This window comes from Amphibalanus amphitrite, unplaced genomic scaffold (genome assembly GCF_019059575.1).
Source record: "Amphibalanus amphitrite isolate SeventyFive unplaced genomic scaffold, NRLGWU_Aamphi_draft 001372F_arrow, whole genome shotgun sequence".
NCBI lineage: Eukaryota > Metazoa > Arthropoda > Thecostraca > Balanomorpha > Balanidae > Amphibalanus > Amphibalanus amphitrite.
In genome coordinates this window covers 129395-154257 of record NW_024882865.1, presented here as the reverse complement: position 1 = coordinate 154257, position 24863 = coordinate 129395, and the positions used below count along the sequence as shown (strand labels likewise).

General features: G+C 48.6%; 1 protein-coding gene across 1 annotated transcript; it reads left to right on the top strand.

Moving 5' to 3' along the window:
- The first annotated feature begins 6301 nt into the window (after positions 1-6301).
- On the top strand, positions 6302-22954 carry LOC122372557. Its single transcript, XM_043349861.1, has 11 exons — positions 6302-6592; positions 8315-8488; positions 10185-10333; positions 16255-16317; positions 18266-18319; positions 18777-18948; positions 19804-20094; positions 20568-20665; positions 21021-21170; positions 21448-22060; positions 22305-22954. The coding sequence occupies exons 1-11, from the start codon at positions 6544-6546 to the stop codon at positions 22322-22324; spliced, it is 1833 nt and encodes a 610-aa protein (XP_043205796.1). The 5' UTR covers positions 6302-6543; the 3' UTR covers positions 22325-22954.
- The last annotated feature ends 1909 nt before the right edge of the window (positions 22955-24863 follow it).

The following is a 24863-nucleotide window of genomic DNA, read 5'->3' as shown; positions in this document are numbered from 1 at the left end:
CAGTTAGAACATAAAGCGCCAGTTTTATATTATGTAATTGGACTTGCCGAAAATCCAGAAGTACATCTAAGAGTTATTTTAGATAATATTTTATGAAGCCTTTACCTGCCTTTACCTAGGCGTGATTTCTTTTTCTATTACCTGAAAGAATTATTGAACGCTCATCTTCAATAGCTGTAAGGTGCTCTCCTAATGACCAGGTAAGATTGAGATTGATTTGAGGGGGATGTGACAGCAACATGTTGCATTTTCTGAAACTGTCAAGCTATTGATGATGAAGGAACAATTGGTGCCTATAATTAGTATTCTGTACCAGAGTGCAAACTCTTCTACAGCAAATGGTAAAACCATTACAGGTTTTCAAAGGCTTCACCACTTTCAATATTGCTGGGCATCCTTTGCATGATTTTTACAGGCTAGGCTGCTTATCAGAATGTAAGATTAAGGATTTAAAATTTTATATTTGAGTACTTAAGATTGAGCTTGAAATCTCACAGCCGTGGCCACAGCCGTAGCCGTGTTCTTGGAGATATTTGCAGCCGCCCCGGCCCACAGCCGTGGGGCTGCAGCCAGCCGCGGCTGCAGCCGGCCGGTGCAGACCTCTAACCACAGGCCTGTCAGGGGCACCATGTGCCTGCCGGGGACACTTCAGGCTTGTCAGGGGCGTTACAGTCCTGTCAGGGCCCAGTGGCACCAGGCCCGTGGTGTCCCTGCTAGGCCTGTGGTGCCCCTGGCGGTCCTGTGGTGCCCCTGTCAGGACTGTGATACCCCTGATAGGCCGGTGGTGCCCCTGGCAGGTCTTTGGGCCCCCGGGCCTCAAGGGGGGGGGGCCATGACCCATGTGACCCCCCCCTTGGATCCGCCCCTGCTCTCGACTGCACCGAACACACAGCACAATTTTCAATCCTTTCTCGTGTCATAAGAGCGTCGTGTCACCCTCTCTTTCCTCAGATCACAGTCTCTCCCCGACTCTTCGCTTATCTTGTTGTCAGTCAGAGGCATAGTTACCCACAGTAGTCGTATATATTGGTCATATATATCATCATTCATCACCCATAGTAGATGATATATTGACGCCATATCGCTTGTGTTGCACCGTGCACGCCTAAATATGCCTAGATATAAGATACTAAGTAGGTACATGCATATTCACTCGCTAGGGCTAGTAAGTTAACAGTCTCGTTGGCAACGGTGAGGTTCTCGCATTTTTATGAGAACAGCTTCAAATTATTTTTGAAATTATCGTTCCCATCCTCAGACCAACTCATTCGCACCCTCGCTCACAATCTATTCCGGGCTGGTACTCAACCCCCACCAGATAACCGTCGCGGTGGCGAGGACAAGATCTCGACCGATCTAAATCCTCTTCGGGATGGCCCTATGAGCGATAGAGTGGGCTGTCCAAACGGGAACTCCCGTCCCACCTGAAAGGTCTTTCCTGATACGGCTCACCGTAGCCACTTTCGTCCTCTTGACGGTCTCTGCCGCTGTGGCGCACCATCGATGGTACGTACGGTCCAATGGCTCCGCTCCACCAGCTATCATGTCGTCATCCCACAGCTCCGCAATGACATTTTCAAGCCGAAAGAGATTGCCCTTAACAAATCAAAACACTTATCTTTGCATGGCCATCAGTCCTTCCAATAAAAACAAAAACGATTTAAGTTAATTTGCATCGCTGCACTGTAACGAGCTTCTACACACAATGTGTCAGAAAAAGATGCTTCATTTTAACGCGTTCCAATAAATATGGATTGACATGGGAATGCACAAACAGGATCACAGGCGTCTTCTGGTGGTCCACGTCAGCTGGGTGAGCCTTGTGGGCTCTGGATCAGGAACAGCCGGGAAGATCAGGCGAGGCAGGACTAGGAGACGCCCATTTGTAGGTCCCTGTCGGAAGGCCAGTCAGCTGGTTAATAAGCAACTCAAGTTCAAAGTTAAAGAAACGTCGAGCTTCAGAGCTCAACAAGGGAAGATGTGCTCTATAAACAACACATTTCCTGTCGAAATCATACTGACAGTAGGTTATCAAGTTTTTTATGACCTCTGCCGGCCCGTGCCGAGAGGGGTCTGCCGTTTGCTTTCACAATTCACATGAATTATTTCTTGAGAGGAAAACAGGGAAATTTCGTTAATTTCGGATACTGCGGGAGGGGAAAATGTTTCGAATGCACCCCCCCCCCCCGAATCCGCCAGTGTCACGGCCGCATATCCAATTTCGGGGCTGCTGTTCTCCGGCCAGATTTTATTCTCCGGGACCAGGACTGAAAATGAGAATTCCAACACTGCGAGTGTCCGTTCGGCTGGAGTCGTCATAAGAACAGCTGCTACTTCGTTACCCTGCAGAAGACCACCTGGTACCTGGCGCACCGCTCTTGCGCCAGTCTGCAGCGGCGGGCCCGGCTGGCGTCGGTGCACCTCGAGTCTAGTGAGTTCATCGACGCTCTGCTTCAGGACGCGCCTGACGTGTGGGTGGGCCTGGTCCGTCTGAACGACAATGGGGAGTTCGTGTGGAGCGACAACTCAGCCCTGGACTACACCAACTGGTTGGAGGATCAGCCTAACAACTATGCCGGAGAACAGGACTGCGTCCTTCTTGGGGGGAAGGAGCATCAGTGGAACGATATGAAGTGTGATTTGCAGGTATATGCATTGTGCCAGCTTGATCAATTTTAAATCATGAGTACGAATTAACAGTAAAGCTATGCATCGCAAAAATTACGAAATGTGCACTGTGCACATTTATAGGTCAGTTGAACGGTTTTTTGGCATTAGTCGGTGCCTACATCATTGCTGCGGTGACTTTGCAGCGCCTTTGCCCTTTGTCCTCGAAGTAAGGCGATATAGAGTAGGTCACTCACAGACACACAAGGCAGGTCCGCCAGTGTGCCTTCAACTGTTGAGCTCGAGACTCCAGAAAACGAGTCCCACCGGTTCAGAGCTAACGTGCTCCGATTGAGGTACCGGGAGACTGGCTCAACCGACCCGGAAATTAGCGGGCAAACCCGCAACAAAGAATTAAAACCTGTAATGTCACTGGACAAGAGATAGACGTGCGTGATAATGAGTACAAGACACGTGTGTTTACAGTTGGTTCCGGCAATGTGTTTTAGATCTGAAGTGGGCTGCCAAAGTGGGCTGCCGAACTGGGCTCGGGGAACACGTGCGATCCGAAAGTCTATCGGGCAGACATGTGCATGGATCCGAGTAATGGATCTATGATCTCAGTGGATCTCGAAGTCAAGTACAGGTTGGGATCTATGATCCCACCGGATCCGGCGTGAAAAATACATCTTGGATCTATGATCTCACATGATCTGACGATAAATTAAGAACATGGATCTATGATCTGAGTGGATCCTACCATGCACCACATTTGAAACCATGTTTTAAAGGGTTTCTATGCCAATAAGTGATACAAAACTATGGATTATGACGTGCGATGACATAAAATCGCTAAAACAGAACGTTTCTGAGCTGAAACAAGTGCTTTTTTGGGACATATGTGTTGACAAAAATAAGTGAGGATCTATGATCTCACTGGATCTCAAGCAAAAATGAGACTCGGATCTATGATCCCTACGGATCTCTTGATAAATTACAGAGCTGGATCTATGATCCCGTCGGATCCCAGATCCATTTTCTCGGATCCATGCACATGTCTGCTATCGGGCCTCCTTGGTGGTCATGTAAGTACGGCAAGATAGGTAGGATCGTGCAATAGTTTAAAATTTGAAATTACTACGGTAGTAATTACAAGAATTTACTACGGTAGTAAATTCTTAGTGGGCGCGGTAGGTACTCGGTCCGATGCAGTATTTTGAGTCAACGACATTGGGCTCTCAAATCAAATACGCTTTTATCTCTAAATACACTTGTTATGCCTATAGAATAAATAGGGTGCGCATTCTTAGTTTTGTATTTTTTCCTTCTTCTCGTCCTTTATGTGTGGAAGAATCATTGCATTATGCAAGGAACATAACTCAGCACATTTGTGGTTCAACACCACGATCATGTCAGTCGGTAACGCACTAACAGGCCTGGGTCGTAGCCGCATTGTATCAAAACTTGCTTACCGGCATTTTATAACACCACAGAACATATTCAATTACCCTTAGCTAAGTCAAAAAAAAAAAAAAATTGGACCAACAATTATTTCATAGGTAGGTTATAGATAGGTATAGGTATTTAATACCAATTCAAGGAATGCATCTGAAACGACCTAGTGCTTCAAGATGAATGTTTTTTTTTCCGGAGAGCGGGAGAAAGTCGACGGAAGTGCGCCACATCCGTCAACACTCCGGTTAGGCCAGTCTGTTCAGCGTTCGGACTTCGGCTTGCGGCAGTGATCCGACCTATCCAAGTGAAATCAAGCTGCCGCGCTGCTATGCATGATGTGCAGCTAGCCGATAATTGAAAGCCTCTCGAACATTCAGCGGTTACATAAGAAGTGCCATAAAACCGCCGCCAATGGAGTTTAAAAATTTACGATAGTCTTAGATATCATTTTTTTTTTATTCATTGTAGACTAGCTTTGCAGGCTAATGTGTGTTAAAAACGCAGCCCTCTCAAGTCACTTTTCTACATTTCATCGAGTAAAATAACGGAGTGCTTGTGTACGAAAGGGTATCTATTAGTTTTTGAGACATTACCTACGATATTGAAACATAGGCGGCGGAACGGTGAGGGCACCGGGGCACCGTGCCCCCCTTTGATTTTGGCATTTTAACATTAGCCCTATGGGCGTTGCATAGAAAAAAAAAAATGGGTCCAAAAGTCGGCAGTGCCTCCCCTTAATTGAAGGTGTTCCGCCGCTACTGTATTGAAATCCTTCGGCCACGGTTGAATAAAACAGTCCTCATTTGAAGCATAAAAGCGTGCCGCATCTTTTAAAACTGTAGCCGGCTAATATTTTAATTTCACTGATAACAGCTCAATATGCAATAAAACAGTAAGGCTCGCGATAATGCTGTGGTCATCGAACTGCGCTATATGCAAGCTCTTGTGTCAAACAACATATTCGCACAAGTGTCACGATTGACGTTTTTTCAGCCATTTATTCATTAAACATCATTCATCGATCCACAGACAGACAGATCACCATCATTAATGTTTAGTTTGGCTATGAGATACCATGCATGGCCACATTTGAACAGCCTTTCTATCCAATACATCTTCATGCTTTTTATAAACCCAAATAGGAGGTCCCAACAGCAAAAGTGCTTGCTTCTTCTTTAAACAGTAGGTACCCGTGCGCGCTCGCCTAGGGGAACTTATTCGGCAGCATCTGACTCACGTTCCTCTCGGTCCAAAGCCGCTGTTAATCCACTGTTGATTCTCCAGTTTTTTTTTTCTTCGAAAAATCTCCGCACACCTCAGCCGCAGCGCGATAGCCAATCAGCCGCACAACTGGAATGGTCACGTGACAGGCAGGTTCCGGTCACGTGACCGTCAGCCGGTGACCTGACCGGCCGGTGTCGTCGACCTCTGTCACCGATTGTGAGCGCCGCGCCGGCTCTGCAGTCGGTGATTCAGCCGCCCGGCACCGCCGCTCGGGTATGTATCGAGTCCGGCCGTCCAGCAACTGTCGGCTCAGAGTCGGGTCGAGCTGACTGGCAAGACCGGAACACGGGTGCCCCCGTCGCTCAGGACTGGCTCTGCTGGTTCGGTGGCAGTCGCGTAGCCTAGGATGTGTCAGGGATTGAGCGTCGACATGACACTCCCGTGAAGTGTGATCGCATTAACGTCAGAATATCTATCGCATCATACATATTTAGAATGAAGCTAACACATGTTTTAGACCAGATGGCCGGGTCACTGGCCAAATATATGACAGTCATGGTGACAGTGCCTGGCTCCGGCTGGTCATTTTTAGTAAATTGACCAACTGCCTTATGATAATGGCTGTCAGCAAGACAGTATGACACCATAAACACACCCGATACAACTCAGGACAAGCGTGCTTCATATGGGCTTCATGGGTTACTCCCTGAAAGTTTGGAATTGCTTAACATCAGAGACGCTCCAAACCAGAGCACGATGGGAAATAAACAACAAATGGGACAGTGGGATCCAGAACGGACAAACAAACGGACAAAGCTTTGATGTCCATCAATATAGGTAACGCTCTTTCATTCGTCAATCGTCACTCAAAAACTTCAGTTCTCATCCACATTGTACCGTTTCGGTGCATCATTTCGACTTTAACTTTCCACCCTCTTCACATTCCAACCTAAATTCTTGGGTCAAGTTTTCATCATAACATGATACGCACTTCTAGCAGTTTCTTTCAGCCCACGAACACATCCAGGAATCTGCGCCATTTTCACTCCTCCGAAAAACACCCGACGCCCCTCTCCCCACGTAGTGCACCCTCCCTCTCCCCCCCGCCCACCGTCTCGATGGTTCGGTGACGCCCTCCCGTCCCGTTGCCGTCCCGTGCCGTGCCGGTCGGGTTGGTTCCACCTGTCCGTACCCGGTGGTGAGGAGGCCGCTCCGTGCGCCAGCCGCCGCCAGTCATCCACCAGCCGCCGAGCCGACATGAGGTGCCTACTGCCGCTGATCGTTCTTCTGGGCGCCGTCCAGGCAGGTTAGTAGTCACTTGTGACGATTTTCATTAATTAGGATTTAGGTGCACTGTATTTGTAGCCTGATGCTACTGTAGGTACCAACAAATAAATCATAAATGCCATGCTTAGGCAACTTTACCGTGCACCATCCTTTTGATACCGTTCTTGGGAGCTCTGATTTTTTTTTTACAAATAAAGTTTCGTAGTGAAAACATTTAGTATTTTTATTGTTTAGCCAATAATTGCCTACCTATCCATTATCTATACAAATTTGTATAAATTAGAAACTCGTGAAACTTTTAAAATACGCTGGCGACGGTACCTACGTAACGCTTATCTTTTGTATTGAGCATCATAAAACGTAGCGCTCAATAGAACATGGGGCAAAGCAGTTTGTTCAACGACTTAGCTTCTTTCTTATCCTTTTTATATCGTCATTTGCATGCGTAGTCGAACTTTGGTGAAGCAAGGCGTATCTTCCTACACATTTCAAACACGTAACATCCCGGAAATGTAGTATTATGATATACCTATGCCTGGTATATACGTCATCAAGATGTGGTTACCATCGGCACCTTTATGTTGGTAAAGGATAGGATATGACGTCAGTTCACCTCATAGTGTACTAGTCATGGTACAGCGGAAAAACTCGCCGGCTGCCGCCTTCTTCATTCGCCCGGTCCGTGAGTGAAAACATTGGTGAAAGCGGCTCCTGGATGAAACCCTGGTCACCGCGGCGGCCAGTCCGTCGCAGCCGCACATATTGGGGGCAGCTGGATCATGTTCTTATGCAGAGCCCAGTAGAGTCGAACATGGCGGCTATCCAAAGGACGTAAGCGAAAAACCGCCGCTGGCCATCGTGATGTATGCTGACGAAGGTTCCCGGTAAAACCTATCCACTTCAGGCTCGGACGAAAGCTCTAAAAGCCGTTTAAAAGACGGTTCGAAGCTTATTTCTTTCAAAACTTTTTTTTTTCGTGCAATGAAAAAAATTGATTATAACAAGTTTTGACTGTGTTTTCATAGGTTTTCCCATACTTTAAAAAATAAATCGCATTCAAAGTAATGTGTAGGGAGGCTTCTGGCTTATAGCCTTCAATCCTCACCATGTCTTTCCAAGCTATGGATGCCTTCGGTAAGCTACATGCTCAGCGTTCGAACGACAGATATCAGCAATAACCTTCGACGCTGCTAGATAGCGGATAGATAACGAGTATGGAACGCTAGAGCCATGGAAAAAACGGGTGCCTATTTCATCGCTGAATTATTCATCGCTGGTCTTTGAAACCGCTCGTCAGCGTACTGGTATATCCAGTTGAATTTGGTCTGGCCTGCTTTCTAAACCAGTTCCACGCAGGCGAAACAGAAGAGGTGACTGACTTTTGCACCTAACATACTGTAGCAGCTCCGGTTGCATTAGCTAATCTGCTACAAAAAAGATGGAACTCAAGTTTGAGTATGGACTGTTCATTTGGCTTGTCTGAGAGAAGACACAATAGAAAGGTATCTAACTATTAAAGATTGAAGTTTTGAACCGAAGTTAACGTTACGGCACAGTTCTACTAGCGTGTAAGAGCCGATCATGCAACGCAGACGCTTCAAGACGGTCGGGCATCTGCCGACATCACAATTTCTCCCACACAAAAAAACGCATTCAACCAGAAAAATCAAACACCATCCTTACAATATCCACATGTGCGCTCCCCTGTGCTCTCTAACCGCTGTAACTCCCTGCATTTCAGTGCCGTTCTTCAAGTTCCGTTTCGGTCCGGAACACCGAAGCGATGAGCTGGGTCCGGAGCTGCCGCCGGAGCCGTTCCCGCAGCGCGTACCGGACGAGTCGGCGGCCGTGTTCGCCCTCCAGCTGCCCAAACTCGACCTCTCCGACCTCTTTAGGCCGCTGCGGGTGTTCGCAGGTGAGTGACCGACCGAGATGGTGCTGGATTAGTTGCAAGGGTCGAGGTGGGCGACGTACAGCGTGGAAAAGAGTTATCTGGTGACTATCATGCAGCTCTCATCGGGGTTGGACGGCAAATAGAGAACAGCATGGTGGTGGAAAGAGCCAGAGCGAGTGTAATCAAATACAGCGAGGGGCAGTCTAATTACGGATTCGTATTAGCTGTTAAACAGCTTCGAGAGCGGGCATCACAATCACTTGTCTCACTAAACCTCCATTGGCGCGGTGGATACAAACGAAGTTGTCATCTCGTGGTTAGTCGTACAACATCGTTCAGTCATCTAGAGAGTTTCTTCACCAGGAGTATACCTACGCCTGCTGGTTCTCAGTAACTAACAAAATCATAGAGGTCGGCATTCATTATCTCCAAAAACTCTGAGAGCAGACCCGGTATTTTCCCTCTGAGGCCGAATTTCTGTCGATCGGACTACCATTTCTCGCAGACGATGACTAGATGTGTACCGTATCGCGGCTGCGTGACTGAGCTCCAATTCTCTGCCGTCTGGCCGAGTTGAACGACCCAGCTCTGGGGCCGGTCTCTATTTGAGCTGGATAGGCCGCGGACCGTCGCGGGGAGCGCCAGTCAGCTGACCTGGAAGGAGGACGAGGTGCCGGCGTGTGCCGCGACCGGCAGTTCGCTGAACCGCCGCTGTGTGCCGAGCCGGTCACAATTGGGCTATCGGTGTTTGAAGAAAGGATTGGGAATTAAGGTCAGCTACCGGGTGTAGCGTGGAAAAATTTGGTGGCTAGACTGATGCAAGAGCTGAACATTTTTGTCAATTAATCGATGCAAGACTTCAGAAGGAATGCAGCTGATAAATTATAACTATCGTCACTCGCTGATGTTGCAGTGCACTGGCAACAGCAGCATCCAAATGACACAGGCCATCCTCTAGATGTTTATAAATGAAACACCAACCCTCAACTTGGCCAACGCGCGCCGCGCGGAGTATCCGTGCATCTCCCCATTTCAGCACTTCTCCGCTACCCAGCTCCTGAAATCAGTCTATTGCACGCCACACCACGCTCGCTCATGTCAGATCCACACCACATATTTACCCCGCCATACCACGCTCCCTTCAGCTCGGTGCCCCAGCGGCTACCCTTTACCTCTCATGACTATTACATAAGCCGCCAAAACCGGCACCCGTGTTTGGACGATCCAGAGACCTGGTGCTACAGATGCTCTGCTGATAAACACGCGGTAGCTTTTGGTAATCCTCTCTTTCCCTGAAAACAGCCTTCAGAGGAGATTAAAAACATCGGCTGAGAGGATTGGGTGGCCATCACTGAGCTGGTAATGATTGGTCAGAGCCCAGAGGTGCGTTTTAGACGAAAAATTTGCGATCTGTGGGTAATGGAGGAGCGGTGTGTGAGGCGCCCGAGGAGCAAGGAGCTTAGAGATCTGTTCAGTTTTGCGTCGCTTCGTGTCAGCGGTGGAATAGAAATAATTTGACCATGACTACTCAAGACAGAAGACGCAAAGGTACAAATATCCCCATATTGTGGGTTTCAGCTAAGAATAAATTCAAGCTTTTTTCAACACAGGATTTGCTAGAGCTATGTGCATTGTGCAACTCCATTAAAATATTAATAAAAAAATCGAGATAGCAAGTCCGTTCACCATCGCTCTCTTCCCCTTCTTCTTTCGACAGGTGTGAACGTGGACCATCCGTCTGGTATCGCCGTGCGGGAGGAGGAGCCCAACTGCGACCTGGGGAAGTTCGACCTCGCCGACGACGAGTTCGACATCGTCATGGACTGTCAGAAGGCCTCCGGTGGAGACGACGTCGAGCTCAAAGAGGTTAGTGATCGCCAGAGGACTGAGAGGGTTCCTGGTCGAACACGTTTGTCGTTGGGCATTTGGAATGCCACTTGGAAGGCTAGCCGCAGGCAGATTTGTGGCTGGACCTGTACAACTTACGGAAACCACGGTATACAAGTTTGTTGTAAATTATCTACAAAGAGATCAAGGAACAGCGAGAGACAAGTGGCGTAAAACCTGCGAACCATTTATATCGCGTGTCTCGAATGCAGGAAGCTCGTAAGGCACCATAGCGCTTCCCATAGCCCATGTTTGGGAACATTTCCGAGCAGTCACGTTCTAACGCGGAACGCACTAAACAGTCACAGGTGTGGCCGGTTATTTGGCCATTGTGATAGATGCGGTAACAACTGTAGCAATTGTTGTTACTTGTTTACCTGTTATCAATGACTTTCAAAGAATGGTTCATTGTTTATACCGATGTTCCCTGAATGCTGGTATCGGAGCAGGCGGCATCGGCCCTCTTGAACTTTCAAACCATGTCAAACATGTGAAAACTGCTGGTCTTTCCAGACTTCTATTTACCCAAAATATGCCGACTACTTTATGACATGCGAAATAAGAATAAGCTGTCATGCAGCGTACAGCAATGAGCAATGTAAGGTTTCCTCGCGATTAAGGAATAGGCAAAGCCTCACAAGACATGGTCATGGAATCCTGCGAAATATGGGGACCTGTTCAAATGTTCAGTTCCGTCTCTAAGCCCTCCGTATCAAAACGCACAGAGCCAATGAACATTTTGACTGTCTGTCCCTCGCGGTCGGACTATAACAGCAAGAGCTACTCCGACATGTTATTCTGCCATGTATGACAGACACCGAGTATCGAAGCTCCAAAACACCTAGTCCTCACCTCATTAGGACCATCAATTATCAGCCAACCAGGCAAAACTGCAGTATCATCCTAATGACTCAATGACCTCTGATGACCTCTGCTGCGAGTCCTGTGACGCTATCCTGAGTCCCAAGCTTTGTCGGAGGAGGGAGTTACCCAAGGTCTCCCTCGATTCGGCAATCGGTGCTTACATAAGGAGTAGGCTCATCTTGGAGCCGGTGCAGCACGCCCGCTCATCTATAATGCATGAACTTTGACCTTGGAGAGCGTAATAGGACACCGTAGGGGAGCTAGCACCCGGGTTTGCATTGGACAGGTGTGGCTTAAAGGGACACTCCCACCTTAACATTAGTTTTGAGTTGAGATAGCCAAATTGGTGGCCATGGCCTGCAAATACCGGTTTGGGCACTCACAACATCGACAAATGCTTTAATTCGGAGATATGTAATTTCAAACTTGCAGTTTTCGGATTCTAAGGGGCTAGTGCATTGGTATGCCCCCTTAGAATTTGTGACGTCAGCGGAGATCTAACGATTTTTAAATCTTTTACTAAAACGTTTGGTAGCACGCGGTGGTATATGCTGCTTTGCGCGCAACAAATGCCGCACTTTCAAATAAAGTCGCTAGGAACAGCGGAGATCCCAAAAAGTAAACAAAAGTAAAAGTCTAATATCTTGAAAACCGGTGAATATTTTTCGATGAAATTTGGTAGATATTCGTTTTCGCTCTTTCTGAACCGAGCGACATCACTTTCGTGCCAATTCATTAACTTTTTTGAAGGTGGGAGGGTCCCTTTAACAAAGCTGACGGATCCCGCTCAACCGCTGGATGCTGCGGCGATGAATTTTTCCTCAGCTTGCTTGGCTATAACATGCTTGTCAGCAAAGCATTTCTCAAGCCAGCATAAATATTATGAGCACTTCAGTTTACATCTGAGCTCAAAAACCGATTCCCTAGTTTACCTTCTATGATTTCATCTGAGTCGTATGTAGGTATAAGCCTGTGGATTTCTGTTCAGTCAACACGGATGACAAGGCATCTATACCATGACTCCACCAGTGTGTACAGAGGGAGGGCGGCACAGCCTGGCACCGGCTCTGGAAACAGCCCGCTGACCTTAGTCTGACATTGACTCTCCGGCGGCGGTCACCTGGGTGACGTCACTATAAGTGGTGGCGAGTCATCCGTGACGTCACACACTCTCAGCTGCTTTAGGACCGGTTGTGCTCATCACCAGGTGGTTAGTGACTGGAGCCTTGGAGTCCAGAGCCTGGGCCCAGGAGAGTCAGTGAAGGCCGAAGATTGGAGGAAACATGGAAGTGTGATGAATATCGAGCATGAAAAAGCAGCCGACCTTTGTTTAAAGGTGCATGCTTGTCAAACAGTCCATTTTAGTACAGCTGAAACAATGAAAGCTATTACATGGAGCCCAGTGTACTCAAGTAACATTACAAGTATGATTTAACTGCTTCGTCAAACAACAACCACAATGTGCTTCATAACAAAGACAAATCGTAGCCGACATGTAGGAAACGTTATCATTTCCAGCGACATGAAGACAATGCTGAACATCCTGGACCGTTCAGTCAGGATCATATGTAGTGCTGTGAGTTATGGATCGCGCCTGTCACCAAATGTCGACATGAACTCGTCTTCTGAAAAATATAATGCGGTATGTATCATATAATCATGACATAATTTGTCATTGTTGAGTGCAATCACATTTGCCGATACAAGCTAGGGTTTCCTGCACAGAAGGAGTCTTTTACAGAAGCCATGAGTCCTTTAAATTCTGCCGTGTTCCACCCATGATACACCGCACCGCGTTGGCCCGTCCGGCAGTGCACCAGTCATGCGACCAAAAACCAGGCGCCGCCGTACACTCACCAATCTATGGGAACCGGCTGGCACGGCGAAAAAGCAGATGGTTCAGTTTTTCTACGCAAGTCATTCTAAGCAGCACGCTGCTGTCTCCTGTCAGTGAAAGGAGACCGTCTCTTGTCTGCCGCCCGCTGTCCAGTGTCCACTGTCAAACCCTTCGTCGCGGCAGCCGCCGTCTATCCGCGCAGAAGACTACACCTACCAGGCCGGCGAAGGGTTGGCGGGAGTTCTCGAGCCTTGGGTTGGCGAGAATGCCATTGTCCATGAGTTGGCCTACCGCCGTCTCGGAGCCATGGAAGGGTTCGGCGTCCGATCGCACCAGGCCGACCGACCCAACAGATCCCGTTACCTTATGACGTCACAATGACGTCATCGATGGCCCGAGGCAGGCGTGTCCGATGAACCGGGTACTCTTACCGATATGGTGGGCACTGGGCACCCGCTCGTGCTTGGACTCCATGCTGTAGAATGGGTCTCGAGTTCAGTTGCAGGGCACGATCTTTTACCGCATGACCCTCATCAGCGGGCTGATGAGGGTCAATAGAACTTCTGTTCTGTGATGGTTTTAGCACATTCCGGCTCCTTTGCGAGATGGATGGCAGTTTTCTCATGGCTCAGCCGTTGAGTTCGTGACCGGGGTTTGGACAATGGGTATCATAAACAGGCATGCTATGTTACTTCCTAATTCAATATACCCTGATGTTACTTTAGGGGAGAGTGGGGTAAGATGCCCAGGGTGGGAAAGACGCCCCACCCCCTCTAGCGGGGAAACAAAGAATCGAACCGGGAAATTAATGTTCTTAGCGTAAAGCGGAAGCCTGCCTTGTTAACTGCACAAAAATTTGCAAAGCTCAGTTGGGCAACGGCTGGCTGGTGATTGCATGTTTTTTATTTGCTGCTTTCAAAAAATATTTTGGCGTCAAAACATTGTAAAGATCAAAGAAGGTAGATAATTTTTGCGTCCCTTGCTATAGTCGTGATACATTAACATGCGTGTACAGTGTCCCAAACAGTTTGTTTCAGGGTGTAGTTTTATGGGTAACAAATTGCGCTGATTTAATGTTACTTCGGTACCTTGGGGTAAGATGCCTCCTGTCCTGATGGGGAAAGACGCCCCCCTAAATCCGTAGGCTGTCCTTCAAGCAGCCCGTCAAATCATTTATTACATACTTGTGATGAGAGACAAATGGCAATTTATGCGCCAACGGCGTATAAAGACCTTTATCGGTCGTCGCCAACTTAACCCTCGCCCTGGCAGGGGGGGTCGATGCGACCCCCCCCCCCCTAAGGTTTTTCGAAGATAGCGTAAAAACGGCGGCGCGCAGCGCCACCAAATTTGGCACAGCCTATGGGGCAACCTTTTTACATATGACCTGAAAATTTCAGATCCGTGTGACCTTGGGTCAGGTCACCAGGTCAGAAAAACCGGTACAAGGTCATGGTCAAATTTCAATTTTCTTTTTGCACCTGTCCAACTCACAGTTTTGCACTGATTTCCTTCAAACTTTCAGGATGTGCTAAGTTCACCGAGTTGTATAACATATAGTTCGGGTTTTTTGAGGTCAGTGACCTGAGGTCAGTTAGAGGTCATTACGTCGTAATGTTAAGCCTATGGGAAAATAATAAATTCGGCAAATACTGGAGATATCCGCTTCGTTCTATCACTTTTGTGCTTTGAAACCACAGTACTTAACAGCAGGTCACTTGGTGCTTCTTTGTTTGGTATACTTATCCATGGGTCAGGTCAAATGAGGTCAACTGAGGTCAAATGACGTTTTTTTCAATAACTTGGCACATAATGACGCTAGAGCTTTAAAAATGGTATCATTGTGTTCCTGGTGATCAGCCGAATCGAATGATATACGATATGATGCAATTTGGTTAACTTTAACTTAATTTATTAACTTAAGTGTACTTAAAATTTAAGAACAACTTTAAGTACACTTAAGCAAGCTAAAAAGTATATTATTCGACGCGCCTTGACGTGCTGAGTTCACTGGTGCTTTTCTGTTTGCTCTATCTTAATTAGATCAAAAGTTATAAGCGAAAAACTTTTGACCTGTTTTTAGCGAAATTTTTACATTTATACCCCCCAAAACCCCCCTAAATATTGACCTAGAGCAACCAAATTTGCACAGGGGCGAGAACTCCAGGGGGCCCACCTACCCACCAAATTTGGTGCTTCTAGGTGCCATAGGAGCCAATCGCGAGGGGGGGGGTCGCATCGACCCCCCCCCCCCTGCCAGGCTGTGTTATGAAAAATGCCCTGCCAGGGCGAGGGTTAAGCGCTTGTCAACCTGCGGCGGCTGAGCCGGCGCTTTTGGGCGGAATCTGACTCTGAGAGCCCTCACGACGGCCTCTGTGGGCCCCATTATTGGCTCCAGGGTCCCTCACGACATCCTTTGAGGGCTCCCACGTTGGCTCCACGGGCCGCGCTGGCATCTGAGGTCCCCACGATGGGCTCGAGGGCCCTCAAGCATCATAAAGACCTATAAGGGCCCCACAGTGGTCTCCGAACGCCACCACGGAGGCTTGTTTGGCCACGCTGGACTATGATGGCCCTAACGATGACCTCTGAAGCCCCTTACGACTACTTTTGAGGGCCCTTACGATGACGTTTGGTGTCTACTGCAGGCTCGAAGGGACTACTGATTCGTTCAGGCGATTCACGTGCCTATTTATGTCAGTTATAGTGCAGGGGGCATCTTACCCAACGCCAGGGGGCGTCTTCCCCACCCTGTGGGGTAAGATGCCCCCTTTCACTTCTTCAGGAAAATGCTTAATAACAAAAAAGTTATCATATTTCAGGCACGAAAGTGTGATAGTTTTGGAGAAAAATGATGTCGGCTTCCGTTGAAACTCCAAGTTTTTGCTTTCCGATCGTCATTTTCGAATAATATATGACATAGTCAAACCCTGGGCATCTTTCCCCACTCTCCCCTACTTTGCATTAGTTTGCAGTGTTTGTTTGTCTCTGCCGTTTTAGCAACAACACTTGCTAGTTACCAATGCACGTAAAATATGTTGAAAGACATGCATTGCATTACTATCAGCACATTAACAAGCATAATTTTCCCATAGCAACACGAAAGCTGTCAAATGAGGCACAAAGGGGCCCAAAAAGACGGACAAGCAGCCAGCGCACCGTGTTCATGCTACTAACCGATCACGTTTCTTTGTTTCAGTGCATCCTGACCAAGCTGCCCAAGACCGCTGTTGAGCTGAGGGACTTCCTCGACAGGGAAGAGGTAAGAACGCTGATGTTGATGCTCTATCACACAGCTCAGGATTTGAGTCTATAAATATAGATTATGCGTGCTGTAGAAAGTCAACACAGTGCATTTGGGTGACAAGGCTACAGATGTACCGCTGGTGCTCCCACAAATTCAGTGCGTTTTTTATTGACCAGAACTAACGCCAGGTCAGTGACAGAGAACGGATCCGGGAACCCGGCTCGGTCACGGTCACGGAATTCTGACTCGGACCGCGCGGTCGATAGTCCCGTCACGGACCGTTCGGCACCGTCACCTCACGGTCACACGTGTGTGTTTTACCCCAGTTCACGGTCACATCGGTCAGTTACCATGGCGACTGTGGTCAGTGACCAGCCAGTCTTCCCACGAACAGAGGCGCCGATTTCAAAGATCCACCAGAGGTCTTTCTATGTTCCTGAAATATTTTTTCTTCGAATCTTTCTTACCTTACTCGTAGTTGGTTCCAAGTGCCACGAGAAGGACATCGACGAAGTCCCAATAATAGGTATATTTCTTACATTACAAATGAGACAAGCCACAATACTGAAACACAGAAAATGAAAGGCAGCGGTTTCAAAGTGACGACTTCGATTCATATTTTCATTCGAAGCTCGCAAGTTCTGGACTTGGGCATCGCTGAGTGGCTTCGGTACCTATCCAAAATTACGTGGCAACACTTCCGCACGGATATGACGTGTTGACATAAGGCCAACACGCGAGGGGACTTGGCGTTTGAAACAGCCCTCCTCGCTCGCATGCGATATCACGCCACGTTTGCGTAGGCCCTTAACCCTCGCCCGCACATGCCATTTTCCCATCCTAGAACGCACATGGGGGGGGGGGTGGTTGCCACCCCCCGCGCCATTTCGTTCCTGTTGGAGATAGAGCTTAGCAGTAAAGACCAAAAAGATTCTTTGGGAAGAGACGAATCCAATGATACCCAGTTTTACCTTCTCAGGTCAGTCATTGACCTTCCAGGTCAGGTCAAACTAAAAAATGTTGCTGTTTTGGGTCACCGTTGGATATCAAGTGCGCTGCTTATCAAATACCGATGACGATGCTGTTTTCTGGTGCCAAGCCAGCTAGAACCTCTTTGTCACACTATCCGACCAGAATTTTGCTGCTGAGATCATTTCAGGTCAAGTTAGGTCAAGGTCAATTATATGTGTTTGTATGTATGTGTGTGTCTGTGTGTATACTGATGTGTGCACCGATTGTTTTTGGGTCCATATCACATGAAATCATGATCTGAGAAGCTTTTACCAAAAATGCAGTCAAAAAACTTCACAAAAAGTAAATTCAGCTTGCCTAAAACGCAATTATCTTAGATGACCTAGGTTGACCTTGACCCTGACCTTGACCCCTGTACTTCGTCGAACAACATGTTCCATGATAGGTGGGAGGTAAGACTGGCAAAAAAGGCCGAAATCAGGGTGTCAAAAGCTCACAAGGCCCATGGCAAACGCAAGATGTTGAGAATTGGCCATTTGGGTCATGACATGACCTGAAAAACAAGGTCATATCTCCGAAACCAAAAATCACAGAAACTTGAAATTTTCAGTGGACATCAAAAAATGATAGACGAGCAGCTATACGAAAAATCAGCCTTCTAGCTCTAAAAATGTTGAGTGCAGAGCAGAAAGACTGCCTGGGGGGGGGGGGTGGCAACCACCCCTCCCCCCATGTGCGGGCGAGGGTTAATCGTACGTGCGCATTTATTTAGCGATATCCGGTAAACAGTACTTGGCGTGTTAACGCAGACGTTAAAACGTAGTCGTCATCTTTTTTATATCGTCACTTCGGTATATAGCACAAGTTGGCAAAGTACGATGCCTAATTGCTCGAGGACTACGATCAATAAAATAACGAGGATATAGAAATACACCTGTGATTCTCATTGAACGTTTCCATCGAGCAAACTAACACATTTCATTTGTTTCAGTTCGGTGTTGCTGGTCTCAGCTCTTCTTTCCATCTGTCTCTGCTGAACGGAGCGGTAAGAACATGAAACAAACCACCAATGATTCGATATGAACACCTTTCCGCGTGGCACCTAACTGTATACCGTAAACCAGTTCCACACTTGAAATGAAATGCTAGCATATACTCATTTGAAACAATGGAATAGTTAGCCCGCTAACTTAGCGGGAACTATTTCCTATATGCGTTATTTTGGTTTTCCCTTGCCACTGACCTCCAGTCAAGAATTTAGACTTTAGTGGTCAGCTGTGTTGTACACTGTACAGTCCACGCTTGCTAAATGAGGCTGTTTATTGGACCGCATCTTGGACTGCGTCTCAACTAACCAGACCCTGAAATTTTATCATGGCCACTGCTATTCAAATCGCGTTAAGTCTGATTGAGAAACGAAGTGAGTTATAATCTGTTACGCTTCATTACATCTATGACATGCACCAACTGATGTTTTATCCGCACTTTCCGCCCCGTTTCAGTTCACGCAAAAGAGGAGCGTCCAGTTCCGACTGTGCCCGCGGGACGAGGTGAACAGCATCGACGGACCTGTGGTGCCCGTCGTGGAACAGGTGGTGCCCGTTGTGGAAGAAGTGGTGCCCATGGTGGAGGAGATGGTGCCCATTGAGGCTCTCAGTCCGGACCGCATCGATGGTAAGGAACGACCGCTGCCATGTTTCCATGTTTGGATGGAGAGAGCATTTCAAAATGAACATCTGCGCCCATTGTCGTTTTTCATCGAGGCATGTTAAAACGCACATAATTTATCGGATAACAAACCACGCATCATTGAAACCTTTTAATGGAATCATTGGGCTGATAGAGAAGCAATTACACTTAAAACTGAAAAGCGGACATACAGCAGCAAACCGTCACCAACATTCCCACCTACCTTCCCACTCCTCTATCAGCGCCTTTCCCACTGGTTTCCAATCTCTTTGATCGAGCGTCAGGCCACTTCCACTAGCCCGGACAAGCTATCGCCGTTCGTCCTTTCACCACGGATCCAGCTGACAAGAGGTGAACGGACTGAGACGGTTCGCTCGGCTGGCCACCCGTGACCGAAGCACGCCCGCCGCGCTCCTCACACGGCTAATGAACACTCACGAACCACCAGTGCGCGGTCACGAACTGCGTCGGATCGTGAGGCTTCACGGTCATGGGCTGAACCACAGACTTCTCTATATATACATAGAGAAGTCTGTGGCTGAACACATTCAGACTTGGACGGTGTGTTTCGAATTATCGGTTTCTTACAGAAATCGCCATGTTATGCAGGACAGTGAGCAAGCCCTTCTATTAGTTGGCTCGAGCACTGAGATGATCGATTTATGAGTGCCAAAAATCGGCACGTAACCATGATATAAGCTTAAGTAAGCTGTCTGTTATTTTTATCCATCTGACCATTCCCAATGTGACCAGGTAGTAGGTAGTAGAGCGACCAACTAGCACAGATCAGGTGGCAGCACAGCACAGGTCCGGCACTATCTCCCCCGTCTCGTCCCACAGAGTCCGCGCCGTCCGCGCCGGGAGCCGTCATTCCTCCGCAGCGACCGCTCTTCCAGTTCCCTGAGCTGAAGCTGCCCAACTTCGGCCAGATCTTCACCGAGGCGTTCGCGCCGGTGTTCGGTCCGCGTCCCGGTACGGAGGAGGAGGACGCCGGCCTGGGTCTGTTCGGCTCGCACCTGAACCCGTTCGCGGTGCGCCACCCGCCGGCCGTCACCGGTCCGCAGCACGGGTTCTTTGCCTCTCTGTTCCCGGCGCTGGCTGCTACGCCGCCGCCGCAGGGACCGCCCGACGGTGAGCAGGGGAAGGGGAGAGGAAAAGAGAGATGGAGATAGAGAGAGAGAGAGAGAGAGAGGGAGAGGGAGAGGGAGAGGGAGAGGGAGAGGGAGAGGGAGAGGGAGAGGGAGAGGGAGAGGGAGAGGGAGAGGGAGAGGGAGAGGGAGAGGGAGAGGGAGAGGGAGAGGGAGAGGGAGAGGGAGAGGGAGAGGGAGAGGGAGAGGGAGAGGGAGAGGGAGAGGGAGAGGGAGAGGGAGAGGGAGAGGGAGAGGGAGAGGGAGAGGGAGAGGGAGAGGGAGAGGGAGAGGGAGAGGGAGCCATGCCACCGCGACCGTTTCCGTTGATCAGACGGCACGATCGTATTGAGCACGACCGTTGAGAAGTTAACCAGATCGTCTTTCCTTTTATAAAGCTAACTCGTTGACAGAAGTGTGCCATACTAGACGTTGCGATGAACTCGACATTACCATGACCCAACTGCTGCTTCACAGGCATTGACATGGACAACTGCGACAGCCAGAAGTTTGACGTGTCCCGCTTTGTCTTCAACGTCGCCAACCGTTGTCAGTACGCTAACGACTACAGGAAGGTGAGACTGCCAATTAGCTTTATTAGCAGCAATATTCTTTTGGGATGTTTTGCCCGCTGGTAATTGGCGAGGGATATGGTCATTTGTGACACATCACCATTTAACTAAGTCGTAACAAAAACACGTCACCTGCTGATACCTACAAAGCTGGCACATTATAACCTGGCCAGGACGCGCCTATACAGGGCCTTCATCAGGACGTAACGTTACGACCGTTTCAAATATGCAAGGCGGCTCAAAGTGCTGGTTTTCAGTTCTCACATTTCTAGCTTCGTTTGGCGTTCCCCATGCTTGACCGTCGACCTCTCTCAGAATGTATTCCCACGACGGCTGACGACCAGCCGATCCCTTGCAGTGCCTCCGCCTGGATCTGGCCGGCGACAAGAGCGCCCAGGAGCTGCTGGACTTCGCCACCGACACCGACTACAGCGTGGTCGCCTCCAGCTTCTCTTCGTTCCAGACCACCTTCGACCTGGAGTCGCTCCACGACGGAAAGGGTCTGCTGGTGAGTGGCACTTATTGGGTCTTTACCCGGGTCACTGGTGGACAACCACGGAAACTGCTTTGCTTTTATGTACCGATTTCTGCACGAATAACGGTGTTACCTGTGTATCATGGTTGCATTCGGTCAAATCAATAAGTTCTTAGTCGCAATGCTACTTTTTCGATACTTTGTACAGAAGGAAGAATATTGCAAAGGTCATCCGGGATGGGTTACACATCAAATGTATATGGAATCTGTAAGTTTTCTCGTGGCCTAACGTCTTGTCTCATTTCGTTAGGATCTGAAGCGGAAGAACCAGATCGACCTGCGCCGCTGCGCTAACATCGTGAAGGAGGTGCCCACCGAGGCTCCCATCGAAAAAGTCACCACTGAGGCCGAGCCCGTCGCCGAGGTCGCCGAGGAGGTCACTCCTGAGGTTGTCACTGAGGTCGTCGAAGAGCTCGTCCCTGACGTTGTCGCGGAGGTCATCCCGGAGGGCACCCTTGACGTTGTACCCGAGGAGATCCCCGTTGTCATCGAGGAGTACCCTTCGGAGCCGGCTCCCGGTGTCGAGGTTACCCCTGAGGTAGCTCCGGAAGAGCCTCAGGCGACCACCGAGGTCTTCCAGACGGTCCCGGAGGTTGTCGAAGCTGTGGACGCTGAGAAGGAGGCTGTGGAGGCCAAGAAGGCTGCCGAACCTGAAGAGCCGGTGGTTGTGGCTGAGAAGCCAGTAGAGTCTGAGAAGCCTGTGGAGACTGAGAAGCCTCAGGAAGCTGAACCTGCGACTGAAGTGGCTGTGGAGACCGAGAAGGTGGCTGTGGAGACCGAGAAGGCCCCTGACAGCGTGGAGACGCCAGTCGAGGTGTCCCAGCCGGTGGAGTTCGAGGGCAACGTTGAGGCCGGCCCTAAATGTGAGTACAACTTACAAGTCATAGTACATGACTATTTACTTTGCATTGAGTGTGAGATGGTTGAGTAAAGCTGTCGTCACTAAAGCTCTAGCAATAAAAAATTGTTTTCGCCAACAATGCCGCCTCCTACAATTCTTTGACGACGAACATTCGAGTGGTTTGACATTAGGACGTTTATAACTTTATGGTCCTGCACGGCACTTGCATTTTGTGTTGACTGCAATAACATTGATGCCATTTTCAGATGATGTTGCCGAGCCATAAACACTTCGACGTTCGTGCTTGGATGGTCTGAAGATTGACGTCAAGAAAGCACTGAGTCGGTTTTATACAAGTTCCGTCCATTCTTGTCTCATGTCTGTATATTTTCGTAGCCTCTAAAGGATAAAGTTTTGATGCATTCTTTTTAGGTACTTGAGGCTTTTACGGTTGGCTATATGTGATGCATTTTGACATTTGGATCACATCATGTTCAAATGCATTTCAGATCGTAGATATGTAGTACCTACCTAAATGTACTATTTATGGGAGTGGAAGAGGCCTTGTTATTCGTTATTGGCTGGTTTTGAGCGCTGTTAGTAGGCTGCAAGGAAGGAACGCCTTAGCGTCGCATAGGTACAGGTGACTTTAATCGAGCATTTGGCGCTAATTGCTTGCGATGAGCTGTCACTACGTATTGCAGATTGAACTTTCATTTCATTGGCGATCACGTTCCGACTGAAATCGCATCCTACAATGTGTAATGTTTTATGTTACGCTGGTGTTCATAGTACGCTATTTATCTTCATTGTATCTCAATATGGTTAGAGTGAGACGTTTTTTTTAGAAATGTGCATTGGAGTACCCGTATTTTGCAGCTGTGAAATACTTTTGAATACAATCCGATGTTTAGTATTTGGTGTTTGGACCGACTTTCAATTGTAAAATATAAATTGCACTAAACCAATATAAGTGAACAAGTCGCCCCCCCCCCAAAAAAAAAACACCAGCCCCGTTGCGTAGTGATTCGGGCAGAGGGGAAAAACTTGCGTAAAACAGGAGTTTGGATTATAACATGAAGAATGCCTTCGAATGTCTATAGGCCTGCATTGTACATTCAACAACACAAACACATCACCGAATATTTGAGTGCACATTGACATCATGCGGGATCGGACATGTCGACGGGAAAGACGATCGATTTGCCAAGCAACGGGAAATTTAATAACATACCCCTGCTATTCATTTTCACTGTATAGTAAAAGAAAAGTTGGCTTCTGGTGTCTGTTCTGGCAAGCAAAGTGTCTCAGTTTAACTTCAACTCTCAAACTTAGTTAACCTAATAGAAATGACTTTGTCTAATTATGTACCACTAAAGGTCAGGCTTTGCGAAATTACCGAGTTCAGCCTATTTTTTACAGTCCTCTGCACTTCCGGCAGCCATGCGAGGTGCGGAGAGAGTGAAAGTTTGACACATTTCTACATTATTCTATACGGCGGATGAGAGGGGGAGGGGAGTCACACAGGGAGGTCATTTCAGATAATGTTTATTGTACTTGGGATATTCTAAATAGCCCAAATCCACATGTACATACAATACCATTTACACAATCATTTGACTCCTCTCACACAGGTGAAGTGCTTCTCTTTTCACGCAACCGGCTACACATTCCTCGTACGTGACTGACATCATATACAAGCGGACCTGCCCTAGAGGGAGAATCTGAGGCCTGAGTACCGCTATCGTTTGCCGTTCTTCTTACACCACTAGTGCTTACAGTCCATACATTCAACTTACATCGTCGTACGCCATCGTACACAGTTCGACGTTAATATTTGTGAATCATATATTGATTCATAGTTGTATATAAAATGTACATATTACGACACTGAAGAGGTTTAGCTTAATCAATCTTATTTCTATCGTTAACATGGAAAACATCGAAAGCCTTAACTACCCGGCGACTGAATGAGTATGCCAATTGCCAACAGACTCCGTCATGGCGAAACATGGCTTGCTTTTGGAGAGCATTGCTAGCTTTTAATTCAATTGTTTCATCCTGAGCATACAATAAAATCCTCACCCCCTTCTTGCCCAAGCAATCACTACTGCCTGGTACCCAGGTCCTCTAACACCCTGTGACTGCGCCGGTGACCTCCGCTGGCCTCTCTGACCTCTCTTCTGCCGCTCAGTTCCTCCCGTCGCACAGCCGAGCTGACTGCCCGCCACCGGTCGGCCTTGTGAGACACTCCAGCTTCTAGCCTCACACCGCCCGATGTCGCTGCCGAGCGGCGGTGAACACTGTGGCCGTCGCCGTGCCCGCCTAGGCCGAGACCCTTGCCGAGTGGCACGACGAGAACGTAGTCGCCGCTGCCGCCATGTCCGCCGTATCCACCGCCTCCTCCATATCCTCCAGAGTGTCCTCCGCCTCCGCCATACCCATACCCTCCTCCGCCATACCCATATCCTCCTCCGCCATACCCATACCCTCCTCCGCCATGGCCATACCCTCCGCCATGGCCATATCCTCCGCCTTTGCCATGGCCGCCGCCGTACAGGAACGGACCGTAGCCTCCCGGCCAGACATAGTGGTAGTGGTGCTTCACCTTGCTCTTGCTGTTGTACCTCTTGCCAGAACTCTTCCCTTTGTCGTAATAACTGTAGCCATGCCCGTAGCCGCCGTAGCCGCCGTACCCTCCGTAGCCTCCGTAGCCATGGCCGTAGCCGCCGTAGCCATGTCCGTAGCCACCGCTGTAGGGGACGATATGGTGGTAGTGGTGGTAGTCCTTGCCCTTGCTTCGGCCCCAGCCGCTGGAGGTGGCC

What these genes read in the sequence shown, in the direction of transcription:
- LOC122372557 (XM_043349861.1), top strand. Translation starts at nt 6,544, where the DNA reads ATGAGGTGCCTACTGCCGCTGATCGTTCTTCTGGGCGCCGTCCAGGCA. An exon ending in ACTTCCTCGACAGGGAAGAG is followed by an intron (nt 16,318 to 18,265) that starts GTAAGAACGCTG and finishes CATTTGTTTCAG; the next exon opens with TTCGGTGTTGCTGGTCTCAG. An exon ending in CGTTGAGGCCGGCCCTAAAT is followed by an intron (nt 22,061 to 22,304) that starts GTGAGTACAACT and finishes TGCCATTTTCAG; the next exon opens with ATGATGTTGCCGAGCCATAA.